Source organism: Notechis scutatus, chromosome 4 (assembly GCF_049901735.1).
Source record: "Notechis scutatus isolate UNSWTSFEM ecotype Mainland chromosome 4, rNotScu1.2, whole genome shotgun sequence".
In the NCBI taxonomy this organism is placed as follows: domain Eukaryota; kingdom Metazoa; phylum Chordata; class Lepidosauria; order Squamata; family Elapidae; genus Notechis; species Notechis scutatus.
The window spans coordinates 89,338,861-89,362,968 of NC_142012.1; the positions used below are offsets into that span (position 1 = coordinate 89,338,861).

The 24,108-nt window shown below is 38.9% G+C and overlaps 2 protein-coding genes across 2 annotated transcripts in view; both read left to right on the top strand.

Annotated features, from left to right (window-relative positions):
* LOC113415425 (prosaposin-like) overlaps positions 1–13,575 on the top strand; it is a 29,720-nt gene extending 16,145 nt beyond the window's left edge. Inside the window, exons 2-8 of the mRNA XM_087962812.1 lie at positions 389–519; positions 5,835–5,909; positions 6,436–6,561; positions 10,883–11,080; positions 11,713–11,865; positions 12,056–12,115; positions 13,495–13,575. Of these exons, the coding sequence (XP_087818938.1) occupies positions 389–519; positions 5,835–5,909; positions 6,436–6,561; positions 10,883–11,080; positions 11,713–11,865; positions 12,056–12,115; positions 13,495–13,575 (824 nt within the window). The remainder of the gene's footprint in view (positions 1–388; positions 520–5,834; positions 5,910–6,435; positions 6,562–10,882; positions 11,081–11,712; positions 11,866–12,055; positions 12,116–13,494) is intronic.
* A 667-nt stretch (positions 13,576–14,242) lies between these two features.
* On the top strand, positions 14,243–22,616 carry LOC148130820 (prosaposin-like). The gene is made up of 7 exons (XM_087964087.1): positions 14,243–14,457; positions 15,287–15,382; positions 16,371–16,554; positions 18,574–18,779; positions 19,705–19,785; positions 20,332–20,430; positions 21,736–22,616. Exons 1-7 carry the CDS (start codon positions 14,350–14,352, stop codon positions 21,769–21,771), a joined length of 810 nt encoding a protein of 269 aa, XP_087820213.1. The 5' UTR covers positions 14,243–14,349; the 3' UTR covers positions 21,772–22,616.
* Positions 22,617–24,108: the final 1,492 nt, after the last annotated feature.

The window sequence follows — 24,108 nt, forward strand, 5'->3', positions numbered from 1 at the left end:
CTCCCTCTTCCCATCATGATCCTTAAATGACTGGCTGGCATTTATATTCTGTGTTTATAGATCATCATTTATTGTATGTGACATAGAACTTCTGGTCTTTTCTTTCTTTATTGTGTTCACTTCACACTGCATTCTGGGGTAAGTTACTGTTATTCCCGTTTTACCAAGCGGGCATTAGAAGTGTATTTCTTTCTCCAGGTGGTTCCTACATGGCTGAATTAGGTTTTGAGGCCATGTCTGGGGTTCTAAGAGTTTCTTCCTGGATCAAATCTATATCCAGGTAGGGCTCAAAATCCACGATTGAAAGTAGCACTTGGTTTCACTGTGAGATAAAGCTATTTTCTGTTGAGCACCTAACATCTATTGTTTCTCTTCTCCTTGTGGACAGCTGCTGGAATTCCTGTGACATCGCAGAAAGAATGTACGGAAGATCCATCAATATTGTGCCAGGATTTTGCTACAGCTCTGAAGTGTGGAAGCTTGGAGCGCTGTTACGAGATCCTGCAAGTTAATCATCCTGTGAGTATACATGACAGTGTAATAAAAATGTCCATTTCATTCTTAATAACATTTCCATTTCACTATATCTAAGGTATAGACCAGTGTTTTTCAAACTAGGTGAATTTAAGATGTGTGGACTTCAGCTCTCAGAATTCTCCAGATAGTTAGGGCTGTGTTTGTGTATGTATTGAAGGCTGCATAATTTACTTAATAAATAAATGTTGTCCTCTGTAATCAAATGACTATTAGCAGCTTACAATATTTTTCAGCCCATGACTTGAAATCTTCCATAATCTAATAGTAAAATAAAATTAAACTTCAAATATGCATACATTTAAATGCATAGGTGTACTAAAATTAAAAATAAAACCTATAAGTGAAATAAATAAATAGATGGGAGTTGACTCTTCGGCTTTGTAACAGAGATGAGCACCGCCCCCTAGAACCGGAAACGACTAGCACGTATGTGCGAGGGGAACCTTTACCTTTATCTAGTTTCCATGAATAAAGTCCAATTTCAGTAAGAGAATATTATGAACTAACCAAGGAACTACAACGATACAAATCTATCAAATAAATAATTATAATTGATTAAAATCTGTAACCATAATTACTTGTTCTAGATGTTTTATCTAAAAGCATATTCCACACATTTAAACTAAGAAAATATTCCAAACATTTATGCAAAGCATGGGTAATCCCTAGATGGGCATTATAATTAACAAATGCAATACAATTATTAAATCAATCACCAGTACTAAGCTATAAAATATAAGAAATCACTTATTTCTTCGTGTATTATGTATTTGCAAGACCTTTTGATCAAAGTTACTATACCCTTAGCAGATTATGAATTTTCATTTCTATATATTAAAACAAACCATTGTTTAAATGCTAGGAAAAAAAGTAATATATATTTAACCACGATCAAATAAGCCAGCTTTATAAACCTTCTTTTTCATTGAAAAGTCTTGAAGTTTTTTCCTTTTAAAATAGTGTCCAAAAGCAAATTTCATTCTTTCTTTATCTTTCTCAGGAACTCTTTCATAAGTATTACACAATTCTTTTGTAACATTTTCACAGTGCTGTTTCAATCAGAGTGACACATGATTTGTGACAATTTTCAGGTGATTCATCCTGTTTTCCGCTCGCCAATGAACTGAAAGGGAGCTAGCCTATTGCCCTGCAGAAATTGAGATGATAAATTCAACACAGTGCAAATGTCAAACTGAATTCATAGGATTCCACCACCAAACTAATTAGTTCTTCCTCTCTATTGAGAGAACATTCCCAGTGGATAATTGATGAAGATGTTGAATATTACATCACAGTGGATTAATCCAGTGAAATGGGTGGGACCATATTGTCTATTTCTGAAGAACCTGTATTTATCTGAAAGCTAATCCAACATTGCGTGTTTAAGGTCTTTGCTTGAGCAGGGGTTGGATTAGAAGACCACCAAGGCCCCTTTCAACTGTGTTATTCTATTATTCCATTATTCTTTCCCCATCCTCTCTTAAGGCTGCTCCCCTATTGCAACAGAAAGTTTTCTGATCCCCACACTTGTCCAGATTCTCCAGAACCCATTTGGGACCTACAGAGGACTCATAGCAGTGGTGGTATTCAGCAGGTTCTGACCAGTTCTGGAGAACTGGTAGTGGAAATTTTTGAATATTTTGGAGAACCGGCAAATCCCACCTCTGACTGGCCCCACCCCTATCTATTCTCTGCCTCCTGAGTCCCAGCTGATCGGCTGGGTCTTCTTGTCCTGCACAGGAGAATGGAGCTGGAAAGCAGGTTAATGGGATGAGGAGGGATTGGGGTTTTTTTTGTAGTAACCTTCCCCCAGGAGTGGGAAGGGAATGGGAATTTTGCAGTATCCTTCCCCTGCCATACTCACTAAGCCACACCACGCCCACCAAGCCATGCCCACAGACCCGGTAGTAAAAAATATTGAATCCCACCACTGACTCAGGACTATCTGTTCTGCTGGTGGAAGGCCACAGCTAGATGTACCTTCCACCTTGATCTAACCAATATCAGTACAATACTGCAGGATGAACCGTATATATTTCCCTTTTTGCTAGATCCCATTTAGTTAATTCTGAAATCATCTTGAATTTTCTAACTCTCATTTTTGAGTCAGTAAGCAATGGAGACAGAACTTCTGTTTACTGGTCCAATCTTCTTTTCAGTCAACCAGCCCTTCTACCCTGGTGACTGAGGACTTGAATTACATATCACATTAAAGATACAACCATTGCCTAAATAGCAGTCGTATCTTTCATCTCACTCAGTTGGCCACTCTCGATCTCTTTTAACCATGTTTACCAACTTAACCAATTCCTTACTCCTTGGTTGCAGTAAATGATGTTATAGAGAGAAAAGGATATTACAGACAACAATTCCCATTACGCCTACTATATCTTCTGAGCTGCTGCAAATGTTGGGGATATTTCTCCAACTCACTGAAAATTCAGGAAAGGAAAGGTGTGTAAGACAAGCAGATGGCTTGGTTTTCTGGTGGCCTCTATATTCATGCTCCAGTTTCTTTGGAGCTGCACTAAAATGTGGCCCATTTTAGGATATATGGGAGGAAGTTTTGTTTTATTAACAGAATAACAGACTAGTCTAACTCCCTGCTCAAGCAAGAGACCCTATATCATTTCAGACAAATGGTTGTCCAATTTCTTCTTAAAAACCTGTTGGAGCACCCACAAGTTCTGGAGGCAAATTGTTCCACTGATTAAATTGTTCTAACTGTCAGAAAATTTCTCCTCAGTTCTAGGTTGCTTCTCTCCTCAATTAGTTTCTATCCATTGCTTCTTGTCCTGCCTAAGGTGTGTTGAAAGGCTTGGAAAATGCCTTTCTTCTGAGGATTCGATTTTCCTGCTGGGAGAGCTCCAGTGCAAGGATACAGACAACTGCTTGAAAGCTGGATCTTTTTATTTTCAGGAAGGCGAGAGATAGCAAGAAGTCTGCGTTCCTGGGGCTAGCTAGCTTTGTATGATAAGCCCCTGATTTTTATACTTTTTTTCTCCTTTTGTGTGTGAGTGCTTGTGTTTGTATTTCTTAATGTTTTAAATCCTGTCAGGGGTTGTCTTCATTTCCACTGGAGGGTAAACTCCGCAGGGTGGTTTGATTGGATTATGCAGTTTTGTCCTAATGTTTTCTTATATTTGTTTTGTGGCAATCTCCTGTCTGTCTCCTTTGCAATATATTTTGTGTCTTTTGTCTGTTTGTTTTGCTGATTTGGCATGTTTTGTGTTTGTAAGGGTTTTCTTTTCTTGTTTCCCTAGTTTTCTTAATTATTTGGGCTTTCGTCTAAGGGGCTTCTTTAATACCTTTTATTTGATTTCTTTTCCTATGCAAGTTTGTTTTATGGCTGGCTTGATGTTCCCTTTGGGCTTTTCCTGCTTGGGTGACACCACTGTCCTCGTGAAGTTCCCTTTCCACAGGTGCTTTGGAGAATAGATGGACCCCTTCTTCTTTGTGGCAGCCCCTTCATATTGGAGCACTGGAATAATGGAACACATTATTCAATGGGCATATTTATGTGTAGTAATAGTAAGCTCTTAATGATGTGGCTGTAATGACGTAACAAATCGGATTACAGGTATAAAATCACCTGATGAAAATCGATAAGATGAAACAAGACAGTACACGCATCTCTTTACTTTGCAACAAGCAGAGATCTGCACAAGCATCAATGCAAACAAACCTTTCTCAAGAGCTTGCTGCCAATCTGGCTTTGCCAGCAAAAAAAAGTGTTATCTTTTGTAGATGACAAAAGAAAAAGTAGTTTTGAAATGGTCTGACTGGTGGATTTGATTCTGCAATCCAAGCGATGGGAATTTTTCTCAGAGGCCTTGTAGAAATAGATCCACAAAGCAAGTTAAAGGGTAGATCCGTGAGTAACATTTTCTCAGCTTAAAAATACGTATCTGGTAGGGACTATTCCAAAAATGGCCTTTAGGAATTACTGATTAGCATCACCTGCATTAGCATTTGCAAAAGCATTTGCTTTTCTCACTGAAAAAATCTGAAGCAATTTTTTAACGGATAGAAGTAATGGATTAATTAATAAATAGAAATATTAATTCCTTTTTTTCCCCATAATAAAGTTTTTAATTGAGGAAAACGAAGAAGCTATTTTATTACTTGCCAGGGCACTAAAATCTCTTCATGATTCTTAATGATTTCCTTTACAACTGAAGGGGGATGCTGAGGGATTAAAGGCTGTAGTAGAGAGCCATGAAATTGTACTGCGATTGCTGATGGGCAGAAGTAGCCCATGTGATATCTGCCATATAAGCCTGTATTTGTTTTAAAAAAATATTTTTCAGCTTATGTGGAGGAGACAAGTACCATTAGTTGAGCCAGTAGTTTAAATTTTTCCTGTTTTACTGTTCTTATGGAAGTTATCCCCATCTTTACTTGAAAAGATATTGGAGTACATCTAAGTACCCAGAAGTGTTCTGGATTTTGTTCTGATATGATTTCTGGGATAGGAATTGTATGTTAGACCAACTTGTTCATGATAAAAGTAGCACTTTTATGGTGTATTATAGTTCAAAGGCTCTTTTAGATTTTTATCTGTATCAAAGAACCCTTTTTTTCCCCTATGGCTTTCCCCCGCTTTTGTTTCTACTTCCCAATTTTGTTTAAACTCTTTTCTCTTTGCTTTTTTTTGCATTTAATACTTTTTTGAAATTTAATAAAGTTTTTGGGGAAAAGAGAATTGTTTGTTAGACCAGTTACTCAGCTTTATTTAGTAATGATGGGAGAAACTTTGTTTTAAGAAAACAAAACTGGCTGTTCCCTTTTGACACTAAAGCATATGGATGCCAGTGATAGACATTTAATCTCATTGACTGACTGTGAGAAGTGCAAGTCCCATTACATGAAATCAGAATTCCAAGGTATCCCTAGGAGTAACACAATCTATTGCCATATATTAGAATCTTGGTGCCATTGATGTCAGATATTGCCCCAACAAACTGCCCTTGATTTGTTGAAATGAATACATGATCTATCTTCTGACAGTAAGAGATCTCATCATCCCAAGCAACAGTGGCAGTATTTTATTACCCTTTACAGGAAAAGCAAAAATATAACCCTACTTTACTCTACTACAGTAGAGGCTGTCCTTTCAATACCATACCAAATTGTAAGTAATTTGGATAGGACTCTTATTTTAATCAACGCAACTTCATGATGACCTAGGTCTTAGTTTTGTGTCAGAGGAACTATGCAGCCAATTTAATCCAAACAAAGAGTTAAAATATAATACAATTGTTCTTCTAGTAACACTCTTCTCTTTTTTCCCTCAGAAAAGCCTTAGATGTTCTCTTTGTAAACTCCTTGTAACCATGATGGCAAAGATTGTTCAAGACAATTCTACAGATGTAAGTACTGTAATCCAGGCTTGGGTAGATGAGGGAATGGGGGGGGCACAGTTATTGATTGATTTATTATTGAAGGAATTGCTTTAAAGACATTTTAAAGAAATGTTCTGTGCTATATTCTAATTTAGCCCTCAGACTAAGCCACAAAGTGGCTTATTTAGTGTCACTTAAAGCAATGTAGCTTATAAGATGGTAGATTTCTTTATTGTCATTGCACTGCGTACAATGAAATTAAATGCCATCTTCATAAATAATCATTTAGTTAGGCCATTATGACCTAACCAGCAAATAATCAAATTTAACCATGGCTTAAACATTATTACGAACTTCTCAGGATCCCTTTCTGGCACTAAACTAACTTTATTCAAAGTGAGTTTTTCATTCTTAACCCCCCCCTCCCGTTCTGTTTTCAAAGATTGCTGTAGCCATTGGGAAAATTATAAAGAATCTGAAACAAAATAAAACAGAGCAAAGCAAAACAAAACAAAGCGATTTATGTCCTTCTCTATATCTTTCTCCTTTCTAGGAAAGACTTGCTAAGTTTTTTGAGAGGGGATGCCAGTATCTTCCCTTCCAGGACTGGTCAGTCAAATGCAAGAAGATGGTGGACACAGGAATAATCATTGTTATAGAGCTTGGTAAACAAGTTCAGGTAAATTATCTTTGGAACTATTATGGGAGTTGATTGGTGCTTCTCACTGACTTTTCATGGAGATTGGAGACCAGATTCAAGTCAACCATTTTCTGATGGTTGATTTTATTATTTACTCTGCTATCAGCATGGTTGCTGGTTACTCTGAAACTAGCATGGTTGGACAAAGATCTCTCCGATAAACTGAAAGACAAAAAGGACAAGTACAAAAAAGTGAAAGAGGAACACATAACCAAGGCACAATATCAATAGATATTCTGTTTGCAAAACTGCAAAGTTGAAATCAGGAAAGCAAAGGCTCAGAATGAACAAGGACTTGCAACAAAAGCCAAAGATAATATTTTAAAAACTTTCTTTCAACATATAAATAACAAGACAAAAATCAAAGAAACAGTGAATCTACTAAGGAGAGAGGATTGCAAGGAAGTAACAGGCCGTAGAGAGAAAGCAAAGTTGCTTAACTCATTCTTTGCATCAGTCCTCCAAAAAGAAATCATAGCCCAATCTACCAAAAATATAACTGTAAAACAGGCTAGAAATAAAAATTAAATTAAACAAGAAAATGGTAAGAGAACATCTGTCTGTTTTTGATAAATATAAATTGCTGGGATCTGATGGATTACATTATTTGCCTTTTTCCTGAGACTATTAGTAAAAAAAATCTGAACGGTGATGCAGCTGTACTCTAAGAATTGAATTTATTCATTTCAAAATATGATTCTGTTTCATGGTTGTGTATATTACCCTTAGATGTCCTCCAGCTTGAACAGTTCATACGATTATTTTAATTGAATGTTTTAGTGATTTATAAAGATGACCTCTTTTTTATAGAAATATTGAAAACATTCTCACATTTGACTGGTATGTGTGTATTTCAATAAGAGTTGATTGCTTTGAACAGAATAAATGTTTCATTAAAATTAAAATTCTGCAGTCAAGTTTGGAGATAATTTTTTTTAAAAAAGCATTTGAAAGTCACCAAAACCTCCTCCCTTTCATATCTGATCTGATGAAACTGGTTTTGCAGGCTTTTGAACTACTATAAAAGCCTACAAAACCCATTTGACCAGTGACACCCACGTAATTAGCATACACAATACAACAAGTAGGAATGATATCAAACTAGCTTTAATTTTTTTTTTGTGGGGGAGGGGAATGATCTATCTCCATTCACATGTGGGCAAATTCTAGTGAGGACATGGTAAGCTAGATGTCCCTGAAGAAGTGGGGAAGATATGTTGGAAGAGATAGGGGTCTGGAAGGTAGATCCTTGCCCGATAAATCTCTGGAGACAGGAGAGATTGTGAGATTACCTACATGTACTCCTTGTGAGTAGACTTCAGGTTTTTGTTGTTGGCTGGTGAGCCAACAAGTGACTTGGAGTCTATAGATTTCAACTAAGTTCACAGACACAATGTAGCCTATATAAAGTTAAGATGAGCTTCCCTTCTTAATCCTTTTTGAAATGAACGTCTTTTACTGCTTTTGAAGTTTTAAGCATCTTTGGAACGGCACATTTTTGGCCTTCACTGGCTGAGTTTCCTCCTATCCTTAGCAAAAGAAGTTTTAAATAAGAGTTTAAGGATTTAGAAAAAAAATCTTTTGGGAGGGAACAAACGGCAAATGAGTGATTAGAGCAGGGGTCCCCAAACTTGGCAACTTTAAGACTTGTGGACTTCAACTCCCAGAATTCTCCAGCCAGCCAAGTTGCCATTTTTGAGACCTCTGGATTAGAGTGTTATTTCTGGAAAGTTACAAATGGACTAAGAGACTAGATAGATTTGAAATGAGATTTTGAAATTGATTATAAATATCCTGCCCATGGGAAACAGCTAGTTTTCTTTTTTTTTAAAAAAAAAGGAAAATAGTTATAATAGGATGGGACTTTGAAGTCTAGACAGTAGAGGGAACCAGAATGAATTATAACAAATGGAGAAGTATACTTAAATATAAGTTATTAATACAGAATGGATTAAAGTACTTTAACATTGAAGATATTTGTGAACAATGGAGTGAGAAATTAATTTTAAGAATATCTGCCACTTTAGTTAGACTGCAGGTTAATGAAGTTAAGGGAACAAATTCTACTGGTCAAGATTGAAATTGACTTGAATGTGTATTTAAAAATGAGATTCTAAGCACGATTTTGAAAGAGGTTATATTCTGAATATCAACTGGTATCATAAATCAGGAGAGTGACAGATAACTTTCCTACATTAGATTTTGAGTTCTTGGATATTATTTGAAGGGATTAAAGAGCACAAATGTTAGAAATAAAAAAAAAAGAATCAAAAGTTGTTTATAGATAAAATAGATATCTTTCATAACTCTTAATGGATTTTTGCTGAACAGAACTGAATGACCAGGCATTAAAGTATATTATTGATAGCTAAGAGATGAGATATGAGAACTTAGTTGTTGCAGCTTAGGAGGTGAAAAGTTATTAAAATTGTTTATAATTGTGAAAAAGGAGAAATTACTTCTTTATATATACTGCTCAAAAAAATAAAGGGAACACAAAAATAAGACATCCTAGATCTGAATGAATGAAATATTCTTATTAAATACATAGTTGAATGTGTTGACAACAAAATCACACAAAAATTATCAATGGAAATCAAATTTAGCAACCCATGGAGGTCTGGATTTGGAGTTACACTCAAAATTAAAGTGGAAAAAAACACTACAGGCTGATCCAACTTTGATGTAATGTCCTTAAAACAAGTCAAAATGAGGCTCAGTAGTGTGTGTGGCCTCCACGTGCCTGTATGACCTCCCTATAACGCCTGGACATGCTCCTGATGAGGTGGCGGATGGTCTCCTGAGGGATCTCCTCCCACACCTGGACTAAAACATCCCCCAACTCCTGGACAGTCTGTGGTGCAACATTGGTGGATGGAGCGAGACATGATGTCCCAGATGTGCTCAATTGGATTCAGGTCTGGGGAATGGGCGGGCCAGTTCATAGCATCAATGCCTTCGTCTTGCAGGAACTGCTGACACACTCCAGCCACATGAGGTCTAGCATTGTTGTGCATTAGAAGGAACCCAGGTCCAACCGCACCAGCATATGGTCTCACAAGGGGTCTGAGGATCTCATCTCGGTACCTAATGGCGAGCACATGGAGGGCTGTGCGGCCCCCTAAAGAAATGCCACCCCACACCATTACTGACCCACTGCCAAACCGGTCATGCTGGAGGATGTTGCAGGCAGCAGAACGTTCTCCACGGCGTCTCCAGACCCTGTCACGTCTGTCACATGTGCTCAGTGTGAACCTGCTTTCATCTGTGAAGAGCACAAGGCGCCAGTGGCGAATTTGCCAATCTTGGTGTTCTCTGGCGAATGCCAAACATCCTGCACGGTGTTGGGCTGTAAGCACAACCCCCACCTGTGGATGTTGGGCCCTCATACCACCCTCATGGAGTCTGTTTCTGACCGTTTGAGCAGCCACATGCACATTTGTGGCCCGCTGGAGGTCATTTTGCAGGGCTCTGGCAGTGCTCCTCCTGTCCCTCCTTGCACAAAGGCAGAGGTAGTGGTCCTGATGCTGGGTTGTTGCCCACCTACGGCCTCCTCCACGTCTCCTGATGTACTGGCCTGTCTCCTGGTAGCGCCTCCATGCTCTGGATACTACACTGACAGACACAGCAAACCTTCTTGCCACAGCTCACATTGATGTGCCATCCTGGATGAGCTGCACTACCTGAGCCACTTGTGTGGGTTGTAGACTCCGTCTCATGCTACCACTAGAGTGAAAGCACCACCAGCATTCAAAAGTGACCAAACCATCAGCCAGAAAGCATAGAAACTGAGAAGTGGTCTGTGGTCACCACCTGCAGAACCACTCCTTTATTAGGGATGTTCTTGCTAACTGCCTCTGCTTTCCACCTGTTGTCTATTCCATTTGCACAACAGCATGTGAAATTGATTGTCAATCAGTGTTGCTACCTAAGTGGACAGTTTGATTTCACAGAAGTGTGATTGACTTGGAGTTACATTGTGTTAAGTGTTCCCTTTATTTATTTTTGAGCAGTGTATTTCTTTTCTTTTTCTTTTATCCCCCCCCATTTTTATTGTTTGTTTTCCTTTTCTACACATTCTTTTTTTTTTAACCTTTTAAAGTGTGTATTTAAGCTTTCATCTTAGCTAAATAGTATGTATTTGGTCCATAAACCAAAAGTTTCTTTTGAGAAATGAACAAGATTTCTATAAATAAGTCTCTTAAACTTTGAGCTGGAAGACAAGTGTTTTCCAGTTTCTCTATTTTCAAGACTGGGAAGGCCCTTTTGTGAAACTGTTTCTCTCTTTGGCTTTTTCTAGGATAAACCTGAAATTTTGTGTACCGCTTTTCTACTCTGTAGTCAACCAAGTAGCCCTGCTGGAGCCCTGAATTTTCAGAACCAGCCAAAATCAGAAGAATGGCCTGAAATAGCAGACTTTCCTGAAATGCTGTCTCCCTTCATAGCTAATGTGCCTCTTCTCTTCAGTCCTCAAGACAAACCCCAAACAGAGCCTTGGGTGAGGAAATAGCTGGTCCCCTCCAGTCAAACACCCAACCAGGACAGGACAGAAAGATCTCAGAGGAATGGCTGGGGCCTTGCCACTCCAGCTTAAAAGGTTCTTGGTACCTGAAGCAAACTTCATTTGACTGATAAGGGCCGGCTCCTTCAGACAAAGTTCTCTGAGGCTCTTATATAAGGGTGAAAAGTCAACATCCTCTTGTATAATCTGTCTAATTTCCAAAACGAGTAAAGATATACGGCATAAGCTATTTGCAGGAATTAGTTTCCCTCAGCCTTTTGCCAGCCAGATAAATTGGGCAATTCCTAGGGTAACTGACAATTTGGGGAAAGTATCAGATTAGGAATTATTCATGCATACTTAATTTCTTGTGGGAACTTCTGCAGCCCACATAAGTGGATGGGAGGCATCATTTTGGGATCACCAAATGCCCGTGTGGGCTGTAGCTAATGCTCAAGATGGACATTATTTCTATTGTCTGGTAAAATTATTCATCCCAACTGAACTGGGTTTCTGGAGGTGTTAATGTATTAACCCCTTTCTACAGCAACTTCTTTTACAAGATAAGCTTTTTGGCCACAGAAAATTAGTAGGTATGTTAATCCTGTGTTCTCCTCTGTTCTCCTTAGTTCTGGCAGAGTACTCTAGATCCGTGTCATGAGTGCATGGTGGTGGCTGAGGAAATATACGACATCTTGAAGAACAATGCCTTTCTTATCCAGACTTTGCAGGATTATGCCAAGAAGCAGTGTGAAAATTTGGGGACCCAAATGGTAGATGAGGTAATTCACGTAGCATCTCCCTAAATAATAGGGGAAACATACCTTGATAACAATGGATGAGGAGCATCTCAATGAGGAACCAGAATGGAATTAACTGAGGTGCTCACAACTAATTTATTGATTATTATGGCATGGATTAATCTTTGAGGATTATTCACGTTGTTGGTTTTTTTTGTGTTAATTTCTTTAGTGCAAGAAATATGTCCCTGAATACGCACATACTTTTGTGCAATTCCTCATGGATCTCTTGGTAAGTTGATTGCATCTTCATGTCTTTGGCGAGCAAGAATGCAACTTATTGTTGATAACACTCTTATCCTAAATTACAATTAAAAATATAAAAAGGAAAAAAAAGCACAAGAGCTGAAAGTAAAAAAAAAAGAATATATTCCAGAAAAAAAGAAACATCTAAAGAAATTACTTCCTACTTCATCACAAATAATATAAATAATTTTAGCAACTTATGCCCTTCTCTTAAAATACAACAAATGAACTATTCTTCCATATCCCACAACACCGTAATCTTTAAATGAATAACAGTGAAGGCTGGTTTCAGATGGGGGATAGGAATGCCAGATTTTATTCTGAAACAGTTGCATAACGAGGACTAGTCAAAGGTGTCTAATTTCTGAGTCAAAAGGCAAAGCAATGTCCATTTCATCACCCCATTTGTAGCCAACGGTGGGACTGTGATTAAATCTCATTTCAAGGGTGGTGGAGGGATAATAAAGTCCATTTGTAGACCACCAGGATGATGTCCTGAGGCAAATACTCAGAAAGTAGAAGACCAGATTAGGGATAATTTTGGTCAACAGATACAACCCCCTCATCCCGAAGGACAACCACTACTATGCCTCACACTGCCTCGTGGTTGGCTGGGCTGAGCTTCATTGTGATGAAATGCCATTATAATGCCAATGTGATCCTTCACAGTAGATGAAGGCAATTTGTATTTGAGGGAGGGTTGCAGCCTCTGATCATCTCAGCTTTGTTTTCTAGACATATTCTTTTAATGTTCTGTTCTGGTGGCAGAACATTAAAAAAGAATCTGAGAGAATAATCTGATGGAATCAGGAAGATTCTTGGTTAATATATGGCATTTTTGCTCAGTCAGTAGAATTTAAGTGTTGAATATTTGTCTTATTGTCTTTTCTTTTTCTTTTCTCCTCACCTCTGTTTGTTTGACCACAGGATACGGTACGTATGCTTTTCCACCTCAAGCTTTTCCATGTTGAGCATTTTTTGGGTTAAACAATGGCAAACAGTTTTGTCTGACTGAAAAAAGCTTGGGGTTTGGAGGGAAAAAAGAAAGCACAGTAGGTAATACTTCCTCTTTGCTGTTTCCAATAGGAAGGTAAAAAAAAAAAAAGCCTTCACAAACTTCATATGTTAACAGTCTGAACATTGGGGCAGTTTACTGAAAAAATTGAAGACCCAGAGTTATTAAAAAAAAGAAACAGGATTATATTCTTATGACACCAGAATTAACCCACTGAATGGGGAACTTGCCTTTCCTAGAATTGGGGATTTTACTGATAATGCTCGATTCTCTTACCTCCCAGATACTTAACAGCTCCCAAAAGTTTTGCACAGTTTAATTTTTATCATTTTAAGAAAAACTGTCCACAGGTCAACCTCTTCCTGTCAGTACAATATCAGCAGGTAGGAAGACTCTACCAACAGGTGTGGTCATGTGACATCTATGAATGAAACCAAGATTTTCAGATCTTTCCTCTTTTTTTAATTTTTCCTTCCTTCAGAAAGTTCTGGAGTTTTAAAAATTATACTTTGTACAATTTACTGAAGCCAATCACCTAAACCCTGTAAAATTTAGCTAGCGCCTTGATTAGGATTCCTCACCTTCAGCCTGTTTAGTTAATTTGGAATTCAGTGCCTTATACAAACTCACAGGGTGATCCCCACATTATCTGAACCAAGCCCCTGTTCAGCTTTTTCTAATATCACAGAATCATACATTATAAAATTGCAAGAGATCCTGGAAATTGTATTATCTCACTGCCTGTCCAATGGGGGAATCCAGTGATACTGCTGATCTAACAGATGGTCATTCAGCATTTGTTTAAACCCCTCCAATGAAGGTTTATGTTACAGTTTTCGTAGTCTTCAATGAAATGGCAGTATTTTTTTTTTAAAGAGAACCTTAACAGTCTGGGGTCTGTAGGCTGGGTTTAGGGTTGCAAAATCTTGCTTCAGTTGGAGTTCATGCCACTCTAAGGAAACTATTCCCTACACCAAAGTAGTAAAATGTGGGACCTTTGCAGCTTTCTATCTTTTTAAGGGATACATGTAAAAATTCATGTATGCTAACTACATACAGTCATGTCTGTATATTAGTCTGAGTATCACAGCCAAGTAGCAAAAGTAGCAAATGAAAAATCTTGATATGCTTACTATGCAATGCGATGGCATTCATAAAAATGAAACGTTAGCTTCTAATGGAACATTTTATTCTTCCAGCCACCAATGGGAATTTGCAAAAAAATTGGATTCTGTGACGCTACAAAATCAGAGCTTTTTCCTCCTTTGAGGCCAATGGAGTACCTTTCAGACTTATTTGGAGCAGTGGTTAAGGTATATATAACTATATATATAAAGACAGGGTCTGCAGAAGGACAGAGGCTAATAACATTGTCCAAGCAAGCCATTGGAGAATTAAGTATTGCTGAGATTTGCTCAAAACCAAAGCAAGTAGAATGTGAAATGTATCCTTGGATAAAATTGAGAAAGGGAACAAAATAAACCATGCGCTTAAGAGCATAGAAGAAGAAACAACTAAGAGGTTCAATAGAAGATTAGGAAAAAAAATATCTCCGAGACCTAAGGTGAAGGGCTGAAAAATACAGATGACCACTAAATGGCAGGGAAAAGATACAGAAACTGACTCTTTGTTTCCATCTGGGGGTTGTCCAGATTTGTGCAGCCCATGTATGGTAGGTAGCATCATCTTAACAATGGCTTCCACAAAAGACATCTTTAGGCGTTAATCACTTCTACTGATGCTGCCCTACGCAGGTGACAAATGGAAAGAGCCTCAAAAATGTAAGAAGCATAATCCAACTATCATTTAAGGATCTTTAGCAAAGGAGAATTAAACTGTAATTCATTCAAACATTTGAATTTTCTAGATTATTGTAGTTGAGAAGAAAACCGGCTAAAACCTGGTCACTTCTTTCTGTATCAATTGCAGAGGTCATCTTAATCAAGGGACAATTAACTAATTGCACTGTCAAATCAGATTTGACAATGTAATGGTGTTTCTGTGGCCAATGAAAAGTTAGGATGAGAGCAATGCTTCCTGGTCATGCCTGTTTTACTTTTTGCTTAGCTCTGGAAAATATGATTTTATTACATTTGTTTTGTTTAATTCTCTTTCTCTCTCTCTCAAAACACCACTATATAGATAACTTCAGATGCGGATAAACCTCATTTGGTGTGTGATCTTTGCAAGAAAGTAGTACAGCTGGCAGAGAACCTGGTGGAGAACAATAACACAGAAGTAAGAAAGATTGAATTAGTCTCTTCTTATGTTGTGGGAAATGGTGATAGAGGGAAATAGCTTGAAAGGGATCTTCTGTACACTGAATTAATTATCGAAGCCTTCACTTCTGAGATTAGGAGAAGAAATGAAGACCAGAGCATGGAGGGTTTTTTTGACTTCCTCATTTTGAGCAAACAAATCAAAATGTGATTTTTGTTTCTATGAGGCTTCCCATTAGTCCAATCATAATACTGGCTGGCTAGATGCAAATTATTTCTGATTTAGGGAAGGTGAAGAACATTTGAGGAGATAGAAAAATTAAGAAAAAAATAGTCTCATATTTTTCATTCCTTCATCTGTCACCTTTCCATCTGCTATTAAAGAATGACTAAAATCTTCTTCGCCTGTGAACATTACTTCAGTAATTAACTTCACTTCTTTCATTTCTCTGTTACTAGAGGAAAAAAGTACAGGTAACCATTGACTCCATAATTGAGCTGGGAAATATAGTCATAAGTCATGCTGGTCATTAAGCAGGTCATCCATTTTACAATATTTTGTTGTAATGGTCATTAAGCAAATCACGATGATTTTTTTTATTGTACTTTATTTAAGAAAGTTTATATGGCTGTCCATTCACTCTGTGACTCATTAAGCTTAACCCACAGTCATTAAGTGAGCCCATTGTCCACAATGGTGGGGTTTTTTTTGCCAGAAACTGGAAGTAAAAATACCAGTTTCCAGAAAAAATGTTCTGACCAAGGATACTGCAAATGACCCTAAATGCCAGCCAGTTGCCAAGTGACCAAAATGTGATCACATGACCAGGGGGGAGAGCATGGCCATTTGAATCCAGGTTGTAAGTACCATTTTTTTTTTGGGGGGTGTCTGTTGTAAATTGAGGACGACTTTTCATGACTCTCTTCTCCCTCATTTGCGCTCTCTGCAGATTAGATGTTTGATTTCTTTTTAATCTGTTTTTTAAAAAAACCTTTCTATGTTTCAGGAGCAAATAATCCATCAGATGATGAACGTTTGTTACATGTTGCCTCATGAAGTGGTTCCCCAGTGTAGGGACTTTGTGAATTCCTATGGAATGGCGGTTCTCATTATGCTGTTTGATGCCACTAAGCCTGAATCCGTGTGCATTAGGCTCAACTTTTGCCCTGAAGATGTATCTTTAAGCACCAGTAGGTGTTTATATCGGTTCTACATCTTTTTGCCTTTAGGATGGGAATGGAATTCCTTGTATTGGTCTTAAGCCGTATTCATAGCACACGTATGACTTTTACAAAATCCATGTTCATCCATGAATAATGGGAGTTTATGAGGAAACATCTCTCTGTAGATTCCCTCACCCCCCACTACCCAGTGGTGGGATTCAAAAAAAATTACTACTGGTTCTGTGGGCGTAGCTTGGTGGGTGTGTGACTGGGTGGGCATGCTTTGTTTTGTTTTTGCTTTTTTGCAGACCCCACCCATTTTGGGGACCTTCTGGGCCTCAGAGGAGCCTCTGGCGGCGGGGGAGGGGGCGTTTTTGCTCCTCTAAGGCTTCTCTGAAGCTCAGGAAGGCAAAAAATGGAGGGTGGGGGACTGAGCCATTTTTTGCCTTCCTGGGCCTCAGCAAGGGGAATCCCGGCACAGCTGATCTATGTATAGCTGATTGTCAGGAAGGGAAAAAAAAGAAAGAAATACCTTAGGCGAATGTCAGGCGGGCGGGGTGAGCGTGCATTGGGCGGGAGGCGACTGGGTCGGAGGTGTGGCCAGCCGGAACTTACTACCAGTTCGGCGAGCCACACCAAATTCTTGCTACCGGTTAGCCCAATCCGGTGCGAACCGGCTGAATACCACCACTGCCCCCTACCCCATTCAGTCCTGTCTGATTCTCTGGATAAATGCCGTTTTGAGGGCAAGGTTTTTCAGAAGTGGTTTGCCATTGCCTGCTTCTTAGGGCTGAGAGAAAGTGATTGGCCCAAGATCACACAGCTGGTTTTTATGTCTAAACTGGGACTAGAACTCATGGTCTCCCGGTTTCTAGCCTGATGCTTTAACCCAGGGGTCTTTCAAACGTGACAGCTTTCAGATTTGGGGACTTCAATTCCCAGAATTCCTCCTCCAGTCATGTTAGCTCAGGAATTCTGGGAATTGAAGTCCACAAATCTGAAAGTTGCCAAGTTTCGGGACCCCTGCACTACACCAAACTGGCTCTCTGAGTAGATTAAGAACCTGGAAAAGAAACAACCTGGAAATAGGCATTGCATACTTACTTCATTATTGCTGCCAAGTATGCAGACATACCCACCAAGTCTCCATGAATCAACATTGACTTGAATATGATTTCATCTTCATGATGGACTTTTCATGCTAAACAGACTCCCCGAGAAGCATTTGAAGATTAATAATAAATCATTTATCTACAAACTCCATCTTTACAGGAAATGCTCCTAATTTTTCAGATCTCCCTGAAGGGGATATCCCCATGTATGAATCACTTTTCCCCGAATGCTTGGCTGCTGCCTATTAAACCAAGGATCAGCAACTTGGGAGTTTCATATGCCCCACTGCCTCCCGCCCTCTCTCCATCCCCCTTCATTTTCAACTCGTGAGTAGTTCTGGATTGTGCTTCTGAAATTTGGTGGCAAAATAACCCAATTTCTGAAACGCAGATTTTTAAAAGGAAAATATAGGAAATAGAATTGAAAAATATTCAAAATGAGTGAATGAGCAGAACCACGCCCCAAATTATAAGTTTCTGACTTTCAGAGGAGAATATTTAGTGGGTTAGGTAGGGATGGGAGTATTTACCTTCCAGAAATCCCTTGCTTCAGTTCCCAAATTAAAACCATAAAAATGGCCCAAAGAAAGTAGAAAATGTCCCTTTTGATGATCATGATATTAAACGAAACCCTTGTGCCTTTAAACATTGTTTAATCCTGTGCTAAACATCAGGGACAAACCAGGTGATGCATTTAGGCTTGTGTTATATTGTTTTCTGAATTCATACCTTTAAAAATACTTTGTTGCAACTGCTTCTAATTTTGGTTTGTTTATTGGCTTTTGGGTTTTATTTTTTAGCTTGTTCTGCCCTGCATTAGGAATGTCTAATCTGAGAAATGACTTCGAATATTTTAATTGTTATAAACACGTGTGTACAAGAACTAAGATGAAGTCCAGCTGTATGCTCAAATGCTTATTTGTTTGTTGTTTAGACAAAATAGATCTTGAGGAAATAGCTCCTGAGAAGAACGCAGCCCTTGAGAAAGTATCAGAAGACAAGGATGGTGAAGTGTGTGAAATGTGTATAGCTCTTGTTAATTACATTGATGGTGAACTGGAGAAGAATAAGACACAAGTCCAGATTGTATCTTTCCTTGTTAAAGGATGCCAATTACTCCCAGAAGCTTTGGAATATCCAGTAAGTAGTACTGTGGACAAATTTTCAAGGAGTTAGGATACTGTGGAAGAGTAAAGAAAGAAAGTGGAGAACCTACCCTGTTTCTCCAACAATACGCCTCCCCCAATGGGAAGTCCCAGCATGTTTTATAGGCATGAAATGAAATTAAGCCCCTCCCCCCAAATTAAGGCCTATATTAAAACATGCGAAATGGGGGGGGAGGTGGGGGGGCTTGCCGTTAAGAAGTACTTTTGTTGCACACCCGGAAATGGTGCTGCCTGCATTGACCCCAATATGAAGTGCCCCACCAACGCCGAGGTCAACATCCAAGCAGTCGCCGCCAGCCCACCCAAAGATGCAAGGGGGGAGGAATTAAGTCACGCCCCCGAAAAGACGGTCTAGCCATTTTTTCAGGGCTCAAAAAAAAAAAAAAAAGACCCGGCCTTATTATATGGAAACACGGTAGTTGTTTAGCTCTCTCCCCATCTTGTTAGGCTTTGTAGAAAAAAGGGCGTGTCCCCTAAATTAACCTCATTATGAGTTATAACCTTTCTGGAGAATTACAAACAATCTTCCAAGTGGTTGGAACATTCACATTAGTTGGGCAGTACTTGCTGAACAACTTTTGAGAAGGTGAAATAAATGCTTTGAGATTCCAGATCATGAAGAGACCAACAAGAGTTTGGGCAACCTGAGTGAGATTATTTGGGAGTTGGAAGTGAGGAACTATTTCCAGACCAAACTCTTTCTTTATAGTTCTTCAGTTGGGCTGGACATCCACATATTGGGCATAATTTGGAGTATACCAGAATAAAGAAGGTTGCTCCAGTTATCATGACTTAGCTTAATTCATTTAATCGGTATGATAAAAGGTTTGGTTGGTTTTGAAGTTAGAGGACACCTCCAGGCACCTGCATTAGTTTTACTTCTTTTTGCTTTATGGCAGTGTAATCAACTGGTGATCCAATACGAACCAGCTGCTATCAATCTTATGGAAGAAATACTGCAACCATCCTTTGTGTGTGGGGTAAGTCATGTTGTAAAACTCAGTGGGTGAGCAGTTTAAATCCTACTTTTACAAAACCTTTCTTAGGAATAAGTGCCACTGAACTCTTTGTTTCAGAGTACTTGACTGTATGTAACTTTCCAGTCCTTGAAGGCAATCTTTTCTGGAGACCACCTAACTCCAAAATGAATGTGGGCAGCCAAATCAAAAATAGAACACAGTAATAAAGAAAACCCCAGGCTTCCAAATACTACTCTCCCCCTATAATATACAGGCTGAATGGGAAACGGAAAGAGAAGAAACAAGAAAGGGGGTTTGGAGGGAGATGGTGGGTATGGCCACCTCTCTGGATCTCTAACGAGAACCATCTGTCCTTTTAAGAAAGTGTAAAGGAAGAGGTGGTCAGATGGGCCCTGTGAAATTCCAGTCCACGCAGCCTTCGTCAACAGCAAAATATTCTTTCTGTTTTATTGGGGTTGGGGGGGAGAGGGAAGAGTGAATGTTAAATAGCTTTATAAAGCTCTTTCTGACTAAGTAATAATGCTAACAAACTCTTTTGCCACACAGAAAATGGGAATGTGTCCTGAACCCCGTGTGGGAATGGAGGCCTGTTCCTGGGGCCCTACTTTCTGGTGCAAGAATCCAGAGACTGCAAAACAGTGCCAGGTAATCAAGTGATGGAGCGAGATGTGGGAGAGGAGGAGAAGAGGGAGAGGGAGGGAGGGAGGGAGGGAGGGAGGGAAACTGACTTCATTTTTTAAAAACCATTTTCAGAGGAAGTAGAAAGAAGGCATTATTATTTAGTGATAGAAATATGGATTTTTGCTCTTTTTCTTCTTTATAAACTAATGCTTTCCCTTCTTTAGCCAAACATTGCCACAAAATGAAAAAGCAACAAATAGCCCAATGTCATATACAAATCCAAGGAAGGAATAAAGAAGGAAACACTGGGAAAATAAGATCATAAGCATAGATTTTTTTAAAAAAAAACAAACATTTTTTTTGTAGCAGAATTCATGTGCAGAAAGAATTTCTGGATTAATAATAATCTCTTAAACTCGTTGTCACTTTCTTGACACACAAGCCTGTGGATCCACCAGTAAGATGCCAAGCATGGGATCACTGATGAAACACAGAACTTTTCTCTTTGTCCAAAATAGCTTTCCTAGTTCTTTCATTACAAGAGGTCAAACTGCAAAGACATTTTTATGCCTACGAACCAATTCCCTCGTTTGGAAAGTAACCTTATACATATCAAAAAAGATGGGAGGGGAAAGCATTATATTCACAATTTCAGGGTCTGTCGGAGTAGAAATCCTTCTTAGATCTGGATGATCTAAGCTTAGATCTGGATGACGTCTCATAGAAGTCTGAATAAGTATCATTCATTCTTCCAAGAAAATATCTCTAGAATACGGGCAGTTTTCAACTTGCAACCAAATTTTTGAGCCCAAAATTTCTGTTACTAAGTGAGACATTTGCTAAGTGAGTTTTGCCCCATTTTACAGCCTTTCTTGCCACACTTGTTAAATGGATCACTGCAGTTGTTAAGTTAGCAACATGGTTGCTAAGTGACTCTGATTTCCACATTGACTTTGCTTATCAGAAGGTAGCAGTATGACATGACTTTGGGACACTGCAACAGTCATAAATATGAGTCAGTTGCCAAGCACCTGAATTTTGATCGGGTGACTATGGAGATGCCGCAGTGGTTTGTAATTGTGAAAAAACAGTCATAAGTAATTTTTTTCAGTGCTGTTTGTAACTTCGGTCACTAAACAAATTATAAGTTGACAACTATCTGTAGTTTACTCCAATGGAAATCTTCAGCTTTTATTGAAAATGGGCTAAAACTGAGACAAGTTGACCCATGCCTCTTGAACTTCAGGTATTTGTCTCCAGATTCTCAACTTTTTCTTATGGTCAGTTGTGACATGAATTGAGAATGGCTATTTTATCCTTTCTCTGTAGGCCACTGAATACTGCAAACGCCACATGTGGAACTAGAGGAGGAGGTCCTAGCAGTGTGGGGAAACATTGAGCACATCTGGAAACATGATTTGGGTGAAAAATTGTGAAAATCTGAGTCTTGGCCGAAGCCCATCTTCCTTTCCCACCTTCAAGCTCTCAGCACCAAAGGAGACCACCCTTTCCTTTGCTGATCAAGTTCTGAATAATTTTTTTCTTTGTTTTTGAGCTATGGTGAGAAAGGAATGTAGTTGAGAAGAAGCGGGGGGAGGAAAGGATTAAGAATTTCTTGGGATTGTGTTTATAATAGCAATAACCAATTTTAGGAAGGTAAAACAACCATATCATCAAAATAACCAGAACAGGTCATTTAATGCTGGGATTTTCAAGTGAATAGCAATATTGAATTTTGAAGATGTCCTTGCACTTAAGTGGGGAGATGCTATAGGAAGTTGTTGATCAAAACAGATTAGAAGCAACAACAGCTGCAAAGATAGTGGATGTGAAAAGGTCTTCACAAAGGACATAAATCTGAGCTTTAAAAAAATGTTAAGGAACATCTCTGCTACTTATTCTCAAGAAGCTCTGAGTTAAAGTAATGTAAATGCTAAACCTTATAGCTATTCTTGAAATGTAGAATAATGCAGTGAGGCATTCCCTTCAAAATGCTTAGGCACATTTTATCAGCTGAAAAAAAGGGTAAATCAATGTTGATCTATTTGATACTGACTATCTAATTGGCAACAGTACTTTTACAAACCCTCTATATTTTCAGATTGGATGCTAAATAAAACCTTGATCCTTGAACCAATGCATATGTTGGATTAACTTCTTGTCAGATTGGTGGCTGTATAAATTTGATAAATAAAAATTTATCTTGAAAAGCCATTTGTTCTTTAGCTGCTGAATAATCTAATACGGAGTGTCAAACTTGATTTCATTGAGGGCTGCATATGGGTTGTGTTTGACCTTGGGGGTCAGGGTGGCTGTTGGCGGGGTAGGCGTGGCCAGCTCAACATCACTCGTGTCGGGAGCACCTGTGGTGGCCAAGTGCTAAGGTAGGACTTCCCTCCCTTTCATTATAACCTTCCTTCCCTTCTTTTTCCTTCCCTCTTCATTTTCCTTTTTCTTCCTTCCCCTCTTTCCTTATTTTTCCTTCCTTGCTCTCTTTCTATTTCCTTCCTTCCTTCCTTCCTTCCTTCCTTCCTTCCTTCCTTCCTTCCTTCCTTCTTTCTTTCTTTCTTTCTTTTCTTTCTTTTCTTTCTTTTCTTTCTTTCTCTTTGTCTTTCCTCTTTCCCTTTCTCCTTTCCTGTCCCTTCTTGCATGTTCAAATGCAAAAGGGAAAACATTTCTCCTTTTGTTTTTAGTTTGTTTTGCTAGCCATCTGCCAGCGAAAATGGAGCTCTGCGGAAAATGGAGCGTAGCCCCCCTGGCCTCTGTTTTCGGCAGAGACGGCCGCCAGCAGCCCTCTGCCAATGAAAACAGAACTCGGGGGCTGCTGTCCCTGAGCTCCATTTTTGCTGGCAGAGGGCTAGTGGAGGCCGTTGCTGCCAAAAATGGTTCTCTGTTTTCTCCGGCAGAGGCCCTGCAGACCAGTCCTTTGCTGTTTCCGGGGCAGTCCCAGGGGCCAGATCTAAGCACCCCATGGGCCACATCCGGTCTCCGGGTCTTGAGTTTGACACCCCTTGTCTAATAGATTTGCAGTCCTTTGATACAAATAAAATTGTTTTTCAGTGAAATCTACTTAAAACTTGTAGAGAAAGAAACCGAGAAATACCACTTGTTCACATGTCAGAGAAGCCAATATGAACAAATATTTAGGCTGTGGGGTACATGATTCTCCTGCCTGATATTCCTATCAATATTGTCCATACCTAGTCCTTTTCCAATAGCATACACCTGAATGTGACCCATGCTAGTTCAGAAGGTGCGGATGAGCATTATGAGGACCATCAAAATTTGTTACAATGAAGACTCATATAGGAATTTGAAAAAGAACAATAGATTCCCTTTAGTTGTGTGTGCAGAAGTAACCATCTGTATGCATATCTTTCCCAGAGATGAATAATTCAGTATACTGGGTTCTGTTAATTAAAGATGCAGTTCTTTACCTATTTTCATGGAAGAAGTGCAACAACTGACGCTTTCATAATATCATGAGACGCTAATTAGTGAATGAAGGAAGCAAAGTTTCCACTTGGAATTCTGCAGATTTCAGGAAAAAAAACAACCACTGTTGGGGAAGCATTACCCAAGCTTTCTCCTAATTAATGGATATCTATGCTTTCTCTCAATCTTATGAAACACACAATGAAAGAGAAGCCCTGAAGCCATCGGCTTTGATTGCAAGAAGTAACTATAGAAACATTGGCATGC